The sequence below is a fragment of the Mastomys coucha genome, unplaced genomic scaffold (assembly GCF_008632895.1).
Source record: "Mastomys coucha isolate ucsf_1 unplaced genomic scaffold, UCSF_Mcou_1 pScaffold23, whole genome shotgun sequence".
Taxonomy (NCBI): domain Eukaryota; kingdom Metazoa; phylum Chordata; class Mammalia; order Rodentia; family Muridae; genus Mastomys; species Mastomys coucha.
The window spans coordinates 104,815,194-104,828,080 of NW_022196906.1; the positions used below are offsets into that span (position 1 = coordinate 104,815,194).

The following is a 12,887-nucleotide window of genomic DNA, read 5'->3' on the forward strand; positions in this document are numbered from 1 at the left end:
GATTCAGAGAGGACCAGGGATGGGCAAGCTGTGATGTACCAAGCTGTGAGGTTGCTCTCTTGTGGACAGTAGGTGATATGTGAGGCTGGGTACCAGGGTAGTTCAAGGTTACAGGGATAGACTTTCTATCCTGTGAATGTCTGGAAACGTGGCTGAGGGTCAGGGAGGTCCAGGTCACTCTAACCCACCTCAGTCCCTCATCTGGGCTCTCATGGTCAGTCTGCGCTCCCTCTGCTTGTGTGTGTTTGTGGGGGAGGCACTACGTTTACTGCCAGCAAAGATGGCTGCTGCTGGGTGTCTAGCAGCTTCCCTTTCCGGTCTCTCCTCCCCACGCAGCCGAACAGCAGCAGGAAAGGTGGGGCAGGAATGTCTGGGCCAGAGTTCTAAGGTCCCCGCCCCGCCCCGCTCTGGTCTGGAGCCAGTCCTCCAGAGCCCTAGGTTCTGCCAGGGGACCTGTGATGCTCCTGTGACATTTGGGGGTGCCTTCAGGAAGATTGAGCCCCCTTAACATTTGCTGGGGTCTACACCCGATGTCAGCTGCCCATCATTGGCTACCCCAGGGACATCTGACTCACCCCAGTCTGCTAATTTCAAAAGTTTTCAGAGTGTCGGGATAAGGCGGAGTGAAGAGGCTTTAAGTCCCTCCTGAGGCGTCTCTCCCGTCCCGTCAGGCCCTCTGGACAGATGAACATCCTTGCCAAGTGAAGACAGCAAGGGCTAGCTAGCTTCGGGAGGCTTTTCCTGAGCAGGGCCACAGACAGCCTGACTGTGGCATAGGGTCAGCCATGCTTCCTCACGACCCCTGCCTCGAGTCAGGATGTTGCATTGCCGCTTGCTGAGAAGATCCCTCAGCTGGGGCAGAACATTTCAAGGCCCCGGCTGATCTGCCTGCCTACCCCAGGGACTCTGTTCCTGAGTGGGACCCATCCAGCCGTCTCAGTCTGGTTGGGGGAGGTAGGCGTGTAGGGGCTGGGCCCCTGCCCATGCTGAGTTTGCTCATTGCCTGGCCCCATCTGTCACCTGTCACCGGGTTTGTCTTGCTGTTGCCTTGTTCTGAAGCTCTCCATGGTCTTCAGGGTTGACTGAGGCAAAGTCAAGCTTGTCTGTTGGCCAGTGAAGGCAGGCCATCCTCACAGGCTGGGCAGGTGCCCCAATGAGCCTTTCTTTTACTTCTCCCAGCTACTAAGCTGTCTTCTCTCTGTTCCTTTTCCTCCCTCCCTCCCCTTGCTCCTTGTCTTTCTCCCTTCTTTCCTTTCTTTCTTTCCTTCTTTCTTTCTTTCTTTCTTTCTTTCTTTCTTTCTTTCTTTCTTTTTGTTGTTGTTGTTGTTGTTGTTGTTTTTCGAGACAGGGTTTCTCTGTGTAGCCCTGGCTGTCCTGGAACTCACTCTGTAGACCAGGCTGGCCTCGAACTCAGAAATCCGCCTGCCTCTGCCTCCCAAGTGCTGTGACTAAAGGCGTGCGCCACCACCGCCCGGCTCCCCCTTCCTTTCTAAGGTCACATCTTAGCTCAGTCTGCACTCCAGTCCTTAGCAAAATCCTGCTGCCTCCGCCTCCCTCTCTTCGGTGCTGGGTGTGCCCCACTACTCCCTCGTCTCCCCTGTGGCTTCAGCAGGAGGCCTCCAGACTGCTGTTGTATCAGATCCCTCCTGGCTTACTGGGCTCTGTTTAGTGACAAGGACCCCGAGCTTGGGTATCAGCGTATTGTTGAGCTCTTTTGATAGTATTCGTGTCCCTTGCCCCAAAGATCACAGAGTCCCTGAGTGGGGCCTTTCAGTGGAAAGACAAAGAATGATTAGGTAGTTATCCCTTCGGTGCCTGGATTCATGGAGTGTCTGAGCAGGCCAAAACTGAGCTGGAAGAACACATGCTTTTGGGTGGGAAGGGATGCTTCCCTTGGTAGTTTTCAGCTCTTATTCCCTCCAGGGCCCCGTCAGGGAGCGGGGCAGGGTCGGTGACCAGAATAGACCTCCTCTCTGTGCAAAGCTAGGCTCACTGATTGACTCTGATGTGGGTGGTTATGGGTCTTACCTCTGGGGACTGGGAAGGATATTTGTGCCCCTGCCATGTTCTCTGGGCTGTGACCTGTGTCCTTCCTACCCAGTAGGCCGAGTGTCTCGCACCCTGGCTATGTGTAGCTCTGAGGAGGCAGACCTGCTCCGGCTGGAGGAGGTCTTCTCAACAAGTCTTGCTCGAACCATCAGTCTCGTCCTGCAGCCTCTGCTCTCAGCTGGTGAGTGTAGGGGGAGGGAGGGAGCATCGGAGTGGCCCCCAGGCATACGATTTCTCCCTTGTCAGACATTCTGAGACAGCCTTCTCAAACTCAAGTGGAAGTGCTGGCACGTGACCCTGCCTGCCTCCTTTTGATGGAGCTGAGGCCTTGGCCACCAGGTCCTGGCTGTTGCCTTCCCGAATGGCTTCTGAGGACCGCAGGCCTACATAGCCTCCCTCACTCCCTGTCACCACACAAAGCTCCTTGCGATGCTTTGGAAAGCCCTTCTTAGAAGGCAGGACACCTAAGGAGTCTCCCTTGGAATGAGACCTTTGGGCGGGTGCTCTCCTCCCTCACAGCCTGTCTGTGTCTCTGAGGTGGCTGGACGACCTTGAAGACTACACGCTCTGCATCTGGGTCTAAAGAGAAGAGGCAGAGACTAGGGGGAGCAAGGAGTCTCGGATCCCCAAAATGATTAGGGTCATCCTGTTCAGTAGGAGGCACACACACAACCCTAATTTACTCAGGGTTCAGCCCTTTACCCCAGCTTGCCCTGCCCCGGAGGAGCTCTATGGAGTACTAATACAGTCCTGAGTAACCCAGAGCTACAGGACCACCCATCAACGCCAGCTGAGGGTGGCTCTGCTTTCCACAGACCCGGAACCCTCAGATCCCTGCGGCAAAGAGTGCCTTCGGCTTCTGCAGCAGCTGCATGAGAGTGCTCAGCGGTTGTGGGAGGTGACAGAGCAGAGCCTGCTTTCGCTGCGGCAGAGGCTATACCACCCACCTTCCATGGGTCTGGAGGCCATACTGTTACTGAGCAATGCTGAGCTTGTCCTACAGGCCCACATGGAGTAAGATGCCCCTGCCCCCGCCCCTGCCCCCTGGAAGTCTTTGCTTGGCCACTGTGCTAGAGTGCCATCTCTGCTATTTGGTACTAAGGGTCAGCTGGAGTGGGTCTCCTATGGGCTAGGGTATTGGCTTGGCAGCAGACTTATAGGCTCAGACCTGGACCAGACCTATGAGATACAACTGTTGGGTTGCAGCTTGAGGGTGTGAAGCAATTGTCTGGACCATCGGGATTCTGGCTGCTCAGTGGGTGGGATCTGGGGCCTGCGAAAGGGCAGGGGCTGAGTGTGCAGTGGGAGCTGGGCTTTCAAGGTGATCCTGGGTTGTTCACAGGTACATCAAGTCCTATACTGACTGCGTTGTGGTGCAAGCCTTTCAGAAGGTCTCAAAGAAGAGGAGGTGAGCTTGGGGCTGCCACAGTAGCCCCTATGTGGGGGTGAGTGTCTGGGGAGGGGGAGTTGGGGAAGCCCACCCCAAAGCAGCAGGGTGGGTGCTTTGCCCACCCAACAGTTACTGTCCCTATCTCCTCTGAGGTGAGGGTGCAAAGCCCCCAGGCAGAGAGCTCAGTGTTTTGCTGGGCTAATGGGGTACAGGGTTGGTGTCCCAGGTCTGGGAGCTGGGAGAGTGGTTACAGTGGGGGTGGTGCCAATGAACTAGGCTTGGAATGGGGAGTGGGGAGGTAGTATGTGTCCCTTCCTAAATGCAGTGAGTTCTGGAGGAGTCAGCGAAAGGCACTGCGGCAGCTACTGTCCTCTGGGAGCTCTGAGGGCTCCGTGGGCACCACGCTGTGCCAGGCCCTCCGCCAGCCACTCACCCAGCACGTGCAGAAATATGTGCTCCTCCTGCTGAGCCTCAGGGACACCCTTGATGAGGTGGGTACCAGAAGCAATCCAGAAGGAGGTGTGGAGAAGAAGAGAAAGAGGACTCAGGCTCAGGGGACCAAGATAAGCCGTAGGGAGGGGTCCCGAGAGAACGTAGCCCTTCCCGGGGGAGGGGTTCTGGGGGTTGTGAATCTGCTCTAGGGGATCTTGGCAGCATGGCTCTCCCTTGATGGGACACTTGACACCCAAAGAACAGACAAAGAATTCTCTACCCAGTACGAGGACGTATGGCCCAGGGCCACACTATGGCGTGTGTCATTGAAATATCCATCTGGAAGCACATTCACGCTGTCTCCAGCAGAGTTATCAGGAAGAATGAGCTGAGCTGTGGCTGAGGCTGGGCTGGGACCCTCATAGCTGTCACGGGGACGGGGGGCTGGTTCCAAGTCCGTCAGACCCTCTCCTCCTTCCCCATCCTCCCACAGAGCCACCCAGCCCAGAAGCTGGTGTTGCATGCAGTTTCCCTGTTTGGAAACCTGCAGTCCTTCGTGAGGCAGGCCTTGGACCAAGCTGTGGCCACACAGGCCCTGTGGCACAGCGTCAGCAGCAGGCTCAGGGTGAGTCTGGGGCTTTGGGACAGTCAAGGACGGGGGTTATTCCATGCTGTGCTGGGTGGTCTGAACAGCTCTATGCCTCAGTTTCCCCATCAGGAAGGAGAGCTGGTAGCCTGGGGGCTGTCAGTCACCCTTAGCCATCGGCTCGGGCAGCAGAACTGACTTTTCTGGTGGTGTCACCAATTACACATGCCTGTCACTGTCTAGCACAGTTTATAATGCCCCGCTGGATGGAGAGTCCCCAGAAGGAATGACAGGCTTGGGCCAGGAGTAGAGCAGGCCAGAATAACCATGGGTGACAGAGTTTAGCATACCAGGTGAGGGTATCAGGAACCTGCTGGCTGTGATGGGGCAGTATGAGACCACCCAGGAAAGAACAGAGAAAGAAACCGAGCTGATCTTCTGGGCTGGATCAGGGGGTGGCCCCTTCCCTTCCCTGGCCCCTGCATCTTGGAGCATCAGCATATGTATGTTTGTGTGTGTGTGTGTGTGTGTGTGTGTGAGAGAGAGAGAGAGAGAGAGAGAGAGAGAGAGAGAGAGAGAGAGAGAGAGAGAGAGAGAGAGGTGGGTGATACTCCAGGCATGCCGGGATAGTCTCTGGGGTGTCTGGGGTGCAGGAGGGAGGTGCAGCATTGACCAGCAGCCTCTAGTCTAGGCACCTGAACTTCTTGTCTCCCTCTTTATCCCACCAGGATGTACTCTGCACCCCTACTCACCGACTCTTGCAGGACAGCCAGGACATCCCCGTGGTGGTCTCCCCACTGCGGGCTGAGCGAGTGCTGCTCTTTGACGATGCCCTTGTCCTGCTGCAGGTTAGGAGGGGGGAACGTGAGGTGGGGGTTCTGGGGTCAGATTAGAACCTGAACAGGAAGGGATCAGAGCCGAGGCTGAGGCCAAGGATTGCGGGTCAAGAGGAAGCCAGATGAGGCTTCAGGGTTTGTCACATAGCCAGTAACCTTGGCTAAACTCACCTGGCACTTGTGGTGCTCACAGCCCTGTCTCGCCCTGCCTCAGCATGGCACCCTGGCTTGGGGTTTGTTCTGATTGTGCCTGTAACCCCTTTCCTGTGGCTGCAGTGTGTCTACTAGAGATGTTTCTGATCCTTCCTGCTTGCCTAAGTTCCTTTTCTTGCTGCTGCTACAAATTGCCTGACAAAACAACAACTTGAGGGAGAGAGGGGAGAAGGGAGGAGAGAGGGAGGGAGGAGAGGGAGGGAGGGGAGAAGAAAAAAGAGAGGAAGGGTGGGGGAGAGGGAAGAAGGGGGAGAGAGGGAGGGTGGAGAAAAAGGGAGGGAAGGGGAGAAGAAAGAAGGGAGGAGGGAGGGAGGAAAGGGAGGGAAGGGAGAAGAAAAAAGAGAGGAAGGGAGGGGGAGAGGGAAAAGGGGAGGGGAAGAAGGAGGGAGAGGAAAGACGGGAGGGAGAAAGGGAGGAAGGGATTGTTTTAGCCTGGGCATTTGCTCATGCCTTTGTTTCTGTGGGACTCACTTGTGTCTCTGCTGTGACCTGTGAACTCCTCCATTCTCAGGCTTGGCCTTGAGCCCCTTCCACTTCCGGGTCAAGTGAGCAGCCTGCATGGGCCACATGGGAGATGATAGCACTCGAAGGGACTTCCCTGTCAGGCTCAGGGCAGGGGAGCTTCTCTGGTAGAAGGAGAAGAATGCTTGGGGCAAGCTCAGGAGGGCATGGCGGCTGAGCAGCAGATGCCCAGAGCATGGAGACTGTGAAGGCATGTGCGTGAACCTGCACGTGTCAGGCTCTGCGGTGGGCCTCCATCCCAGGCAAGCGGAGCCTTAGAGAGGTTTGCAGCAAAGGCTGCCAGGGGCCAACTGTGTTTCTAGAAAGCCCTAGCAACCCCCACGGGGTGAGGGAGGCCTGCCCAGGTCCTAGGGTGAGAAAAGAAGGAGGAGCTGCTGCCTCTAAAGGGGAACAGGCCGCTGTGGGAGGACGACGGTGCTTTGGGCCTGGGATCTGCGGGACTTCAGTGCAAGTGTCACCTCTAAAGGGGAGCAGGCCTCTGGAAGGACGGTGCTCTGGGCCTGGGATCTGCGAGACTTCAGTGCAAGTGACTCTATAAATGCAGCTCTGGACAGCACCTGTCTCCATCTTCTTCCAGGGCCACAGTGTCCACACTTTTGACCTGAAATTAGTGTGGGTGGATCCCGGCCAGGACAAGTGAGTGACTGCTCTGCAGGGGCCCTGGACTTCCCTCCCATGCCCAGTGAACCCCCCCCCCCCCACATCACCAGGCTCACACGTGAGCCCCACTTCCAACCTTGGACAGAAATGGAGCTCACTGATCATCTCTGCCTAGATGTGTGCTCCACATCCTCACGCCTGAAGAAGAGTTCTCCTTTTGCACCAGAGACGCCCAGGGCCAGGTGAATGCATGAACGGAGGTCAAGTCGGAAGCCAGGGGAGGGCAGAGTGCTGAGCCTACAGGCTCAGAAGCGGATCAGGGGTGGGCCTAGGTTTGGGTCTCTTGGGTTAGAGGAACGGGAATTGGGAATTTTCCCATCATTGGGTTGGAGTGGAGGCTGGCTCCCACCCTTGCTCAGCCCCCTGGGATGTCTAGTCCCTGGGCTGCTCAAGGGACCTCAGGTCTGCTGCCATGCGCCATAGGAGGGCAGTGTGTCTGAGGACAGGGTTGAGGGGAAGAGGGAAGTGCCCTGGGAGGCCTCTTTAGGGCATACCTGTAGCAGCCATGACGTGTCCCCTGCCTTCCTGTCCCTACCAGGTTGTCTGGCACTGGAAGGTGACCCAGGCTGTGTGCCAGGCCCTATGTGGCAAGAAGGACTTCCCTGTGCTGGGATCAGGCCGGGAGCCGTCTGTGCCTCCTGAAAGTCGCTGTGTGGCCTACACTTTCCGCCGCGAAGGCCGGCTCTCCCAGGCTACCTACGAAGGCGAGTGGTGTCGAGCCAAGCCCCACGGCAAGTGAGTCACGGTTGCTGTGGGCTAAGCACTTCCGGCGCGTTGTCCGAAAGAAGGAGCTCGCTAGAAATCCCATTGACTAGGAGTTATGCTCTGCAACTCCTGGGATTCAAGGGGGAAGGAGGGTATAAGTGTTGCCAGGGCTCTCCCATGTGGCACTTGTCGAGGGTACCCCAGTGCCCCACGCTGCTTGTACACCTGTGCCAGGAGATGATGGGGCCACTTTCTGTGAGGTATCTCAGCGCTCCCGCGAGGACTAGGTGAACAGAAAGTCTAGTTGGAAGAAGCTAGAGTAGAGGAAGGGAGGTGACTCTGAGGGCTCTGGGGATGCAGCTGTCTGGGGATTGGTCTGGTGGCCTGATACTGTGGACCTCCTGTGTTCCAGGGGAACCCTGAAGTGGCCAGATGGACGGAACCACGTGGGGGATTTCTACCAGGGCCTGGAGCACGGGTAAGGCTGGCTGGGCAGGTGCTGGCATGTGAGGTAGCCAGAGAAGTTGTTACCCAGTGGCTACCCCAAATCCCCAAGCCTCCCACAGGGGTGGTCCGATGGCCCAGCCCCTCTCACCACATAGATGCCGAAGGGGAACCTGGCGGAACCTGGAGGGAATAGGACCATGGGTCTCAGCCTTCCTTCCTGGGGTGGGGGAGGGGCGTCCCAAGGACCTTTTGTAAGGGAAACAGGGGCCTCTGAGATCTGCTGGGGGACTCCTTGAAGACAAGGACGGCTGGGTAGCATGGAGGGACATGGCAGGGGCATCTGGTCAGGCAAGTGATCTGGATACTCACTCACAACCCCACCCAACCACACGGACAGCTTTGGCATCTGCCTGGTGCCCCAGGCCTCTGAGGACAAGTTTGACTGTTACAAGTGCCACTGGCGGGAAGGCAGGATGTGTGAGTACGGCATCTGTGAGTAAGTGACCTTTGGCCTGCAGGGGCAAGGTGAGGGGAGGCGTGTCCTCCGGACTGAGCTCCTTGAGATGGGACCAGCCGTTAGTGCATCTCTCTCTAGGTATGGCACTGATGAGGTGTACAAGGGCTATTTTCAGGCCGGTCTGCGGCACGGGTTTGGCATCCTCGACAGTGCCCGGCAGGCCTCCCAGCCCTTCAGGTACACGGGCCACTGGGAGAGAGGCCAGAGGAGTGGCTACGGCATTGAGGAGGACAGGGACAGGTGAGTGCTGGTAGAGAGAAACCAGAGGTCCAGCTGGCTCAAGCCACAGTCCCTCTCTGTCCCCTGTGCACCCCTTCAGCTTTTTTGTCTTTTCTGTGTGGACACCTGTCTCCGTGGCACCTCCCTCCGTCGATGCTTTCTGTTACCTCTAGGGGGCTCCACCCAGCATATCTTCCCCCAAGGATGACTCCCTTCTCTGCCATCTTCTGTTCTCTTGGGTTTCATTTTCTAGTGCCATCTGTCTCCCTCATATCCCCCGCCAGCAGAGCTTCCAGAAGGCACAAGGGAACCATTCTGAGCCTCCTCTTTCACACTCTCTTTTCCCTTAGGGGCGAGCGCTACATTGGCATGTGGCAGGCTGACCAGCGTCATGGCCCCGGGGTCGTGGTCACCCAGGCAGGCGTCTGCTATCAGGGCACATTCCAAGGGGACAAGATGGCCGTGAGTGGTAGCCCCTGCCTTGGGAACTCTGTAGGGGAATTAAAGCCAAGCTGGGTGGGTGACAAAGGATGTCTAGCTCTGCTACCATCTACTCTGGCTTTGGCATGATCCGGGTTTCTTCTAGCCTCCATTGCAACTCAAGTCAATGATGCTTATTGGACACACACAAGCTAGCAAGAGCCAAATGTGCCATAGAACAGCCAGTGACCTTCATGGACCCCCTCACTGGCCCTGGCTGAACTGTCACCATCGTCTGGAGTCCTCGAGTGACTCCTGCTATTGATGCCATTGTACTTAGCGTAGGAATGACACTCGTTTATTGATGGCACACATCAGAGAACCTACCCAACATCACAGTTACATCCGGCTGAGGCTGAGATTAAACCCAACTTCCCCTGCCAGCCTGGGCTTCTCCCTGTGGCCTCCTGCCTCTCTACTAGACAGGGGCTTGATGTGTGTGGTAGGGCTCTGGGCAACAGCTGTACCTGGTTTTACAGCTTGTTTATTTAGACTCCACTTTGTTCTGGAAAGAACCAAAGGAGACCTGAAAGCAAAGGGGAAGGAAAGGCAAGGATAGGCCCACAGCACAGAGTCAAGGACACACAGGAACCTGTCAGTGAGCTTCCTGCCATAGGTAGGTTGTAAGGGAACTTGTTTGACCCTGAGGACCCAGGGGAACAGGGACAGCTGGAAGGAAACCCAGCACTTCCTGAGTATTCAGGGGCTTCCTGAAGAGGCTGCTGAGGAGTCCGGGCCAAGTCTGAGGGAAGACCAGGGGTGGGATCCACAGGATATAACTCTTCAAGGGTGAGCGGAGCCAGGGCTTGGGGGTTCTTAGCCCCATGGGTCAGTGTCCACGCACCCTGGTTTTCTGTCCAATCTCATCTCCCTCTCCTCTGTTCTCTTCCCTCCTTTCCAGGGCCCAGGCATCCTGCTATGCGAGGATGACTCTCTGTATGAAGGAACTTTCACCAGGGACCTGACGCTCCTAGGGAAGGTGAGCAGGCGTCCACTTCTCACCCCGCCCCATAAGTCCAGGGTTCAAAGCCAAGGCTGACGGTAGAGGATGGGCAGCTGGAGGATGCCCCTCCCACCTCCATGTTGTCCAAGGGACTCCATCTCCTTGCCATGCGGTGTGCAGTACTGACTTGACAGAGCAAGGTGACAAGGGACTGGAGGATTTGCCTCCTGCCCAGAGGCACAGTCTGGTTGTGTCTGTGCTGTGCTCGGGTAGAGCCGTCCCCACCCGAGTCTTGGACAGCTCTCCCCAGGGTCACCATTCTTTCTGTGTCCCTGCTGGAGTTGACAGAGCAAAAGGTAGTTGTGTTCATGTTGGGGCTTTGGAAATCTGAGGATAATTTTGGATGCAGAAGGCAGGCAGATCTGGTGCCTTATGAATGCTCAAGGGTGCTATGAATTTAGCAACTCTCCACAGCAAAGAATTGCCCGCTCTGGATCCCTGGACCAAGCCACCTAGCCTCAAAGCAGAGGCGGGTGAGACTTCTAGAATATTCTAGCACCTTGAATGGACAGGTGGAATGTTCCCAGCACTGACACACTTGCCTGGCTGGGCGCTCAGACAGTTCTTCTCTCCTTCTCTGTCCTCAGGGCAAGATCACCTTCCCCAATGGCTTCACCTTGGATGGTTCTTTCAGCAGTGGGACAGATAACGGACTGTACACACAGGGAGTGCTGGACACAGCTGCCCTCCCACCCGACCCAAGCAGTACACGCAAGAGGTGAGAGCCCAACCTAATTGGTAGTGTGTGCTGTGTCTCTCTCTTCCCCTGGCCTCGGGGCTCAGCGGAGGCCTTATTACCAGCGTTCCAGCCAGAGGCTGTTCAAGCCTTGGGCTAGGTGGACAGGCTACTAGACATACACTGGAAGGAAAATAAGATTGCGAGTCTCACTTTAACCCTAGTTTTAGGGTTTCTTTTCTTTGTCCTAGAAAGATTGTGAGTTGATCTTAAAGAGATAGACGTAGTTATAGATAGAGTTACAGTGCCCCTTGGTCTGGCTCTAAGCTCCCTGGTAGCCAAGAAGTAGAAGAAACCAAACGGTAAAAATCACCTCATTTCAAGCAGCAGTTTGTGGGACAGATTATGTTCCTATGGGAACAGAACACCCCTTTAGAAAACTCAGTTCAGGTGACTAACTCTTGTTGAGACTCTGGCTGTGTCGAAGCGGGGATTACGGAAAACGGTCCCCGGTAGCATTTCGAGTGGTCCTGGAGAGGTCTGCCTCAGCCTGGTGGGGTGCAGGTGTGGGAAACGTGTGAGGTGACAGCAGGATAGGGTTTTCCTTGTGAGGCGTACAGTCGGGTCTCACGCAGCCTCTTGGCAAGGCAGGATCCACCGGCAGGGAGGCTATGGGAGAGGGCAGGACAGGAAATCCTGGACTTGCAGGCACTGGTCCATCTTGATCCAAGACCTACCATCTGGATTTGGCCTCCAGTGCTCCAGGCCCTTTGTAGAACTATGTACCCGTCTCCTCTCTATCTCAGAACACAATGCCCGTCTCTCTGCCTTCTCTTCTTCTCTGCTTGCCTTGGAGATCAGCTGTCTGCATTCTCCATCCTGCTTCATTCCCAGGGCCAGGCTGGTCCCACCGACCCTCTTAGTGCTGCACCGAGGGTTTGCGGGCTCCGGCTCCATCTTCCACATCTCTCACTGTTCCCAATCACAGACAGCTGGGACAGGGCGCCTTCCCTGTGGAGAGCCGCTGGCAGGGAGTCTACAGCCCCTTTCGGGACTTCGTGCGTTTAGGCTGTCCTGGGGAGCTGCAGGAAGCCCTCCTGGGCTTCCATGTGCAGAGCTCCAGGGAGCTACGCAAGTCCCAGGAGTACCTGTGTTGTGAGAGGTGAGCCTGGCCCTCTAGATGCCCCTAAAGGTCAGAGAGGGTTAGGGAAGCTCCTGGGAATGGGTACTGACTCAGGGGTGGGTGAGGGACACTGTGCATGGTGCTCCAGGAGCCACCCCGAGGACTGTGTGGGCAGCATGGAAGATACCCTGAAGGAGCTGCTGCAGCACCGCAAGCCCAAGGCCCTGCAGCAGTACCTCAGGAAGGTGAGGGCCCAGGCTTGGGGAGGCCTCCTGCATCTCACAGCATGGTGCTAACTGGCGGGGACAGGCCATTGGAGCTCCCGGTTCTCAGAGGGCCTCGGTGTACCTGTCCGGGAGGTTGGTCTGGGCTTCTTGTGCTCCAGACTCTGGTTCTAAACATCCCTGTTGTCTCTCATGGGTCCAGGCTCTGAGCAATTCCCGACACCCTCTGGGGAAGTTGCTCGGCACCCTGATGCTGACCTTCCAGGCCACGTATTCAGGCATTGGGGCCAACAAACACCTGCAGGAGATGGCCCAGGAGGAGGTGAAGCAACATGCCCATGAGCTTTGGGCTGCGTACAGGTGAGCCTGTGCACAGGTTGATGACCACGGCCTAGAGACTGGCCCAGGATTGCCCTGTCCAAGGCTTGGATGCCTCTAACTCAAGTCTGGTTTAATACAGGTTCAGAGGTTGCTCAGTGTATCAATGATGGGCAGAGGTATAAGAGGTGACAGCAAGGGCCTCCGATAGCTCCTGGCCAGGGGCCAATCCCTGTCTGGTCCCTGGCACACCCCTGACCCTATAGAAGTCCTACCTTTGCTGTAGGCTGAGTGTGACTCTGAATCTCAAGCTCCACCCATCCTGTAGTACTTAGGTCCCATGAACATTACAGATAGGAGCTTCAGCTACCACCAGAGTGCCAGGACCGCCCAACACTCACCATAGTGCCAGCTTTGGACCCCCAGCGGCAGGAGAGGCTAGACTCTGCAAGCACTCACTGCAGATCTAGCCAGCCAGTTCTAGGAG

The 12,887-nt window shown here is 56.5% G+C and overlaps 1 protein-coding gene across 9 annotated transcripts in view; it reads left to right on the forward strand.

Annotated features, from left to right (window-relative positions):
- The window catches only part of Als2cl (ALS2 C-terminal like), a 29,159-nt gene that overhangs the window by 10,774 nt on the left and 5,498 nt on the right, over positions 1-12,887 (forward strand). For 5 of the 9 annotated variants that reach the window (XM_031344340.1, XM_031344336.1, XM_031344338.1 and 2 more), the window contains exons 2-19: positions 2,102-2,230; positions 2,865-3,063; positions 3,392-3,457; positions 3,765-3,930; positions 4,365-4,496; positions 5,186-5,305; positions 6,606-6,664; positions 6,804-6,870; positions 7,227-7,423; positions 7,806-7,871; positions 8,238-8,336; positions 8,436-8,597; positions 8,927-9,038; positions 9,958-10,035; positions 10,647-10,777; positions 11,724-11,897; positions 12,007-12,103; positions 12,285-12,442. In XM_031344340.1, the coding sequence (XP_031200200.1) occupies positions 2,128-2,230; positions 2,865-3,063; positions 3,392-3,457; positions 3,765-3,930; positions 4,365-4,496; positions 5,186-5,305; positions 6,606-6,664; positions 6,804-6,870; positions 7,227-7,423; positions 7,806-7,871; positions 8,238-8,336; positions 8,436-8,597; positions 8,927-9,038; positions 9,958-10,035; positions 10,647-10,777; positions 11,724-11,897; positions 12,007-12,103; positions 12,285-12,442 (2,186 nt within the window). In that variant the 5' untranslated portion in view covers positions 2,102-2,127. Of the gene's footprint in view, positions 1-1,508; positions 2,231-2,278; positions 3,064-3,391; positions 3,495-3,764; positions 3,931-4,364; positions 4,497-5,185; positions 5,306-6,605; positions 6,665-6,803; positions 6,871-7,226; positions 7,424-7,805; positions 7,872-8,237; positions 8,337-8,435; positions 8,598-8,926; positions 9,039-9,957; positions 10,036-10,646; positions 10,778-11,723; positions 11,898-12,006; positions 12,104-12,284; positions 12,443-12,887 lie in introns of those variants that run through there. The other 4 variants (XM_031344337.1, XM_031344341.1, XM_031344335.1 and 1 more) reach the window with 3 other exon arrangements.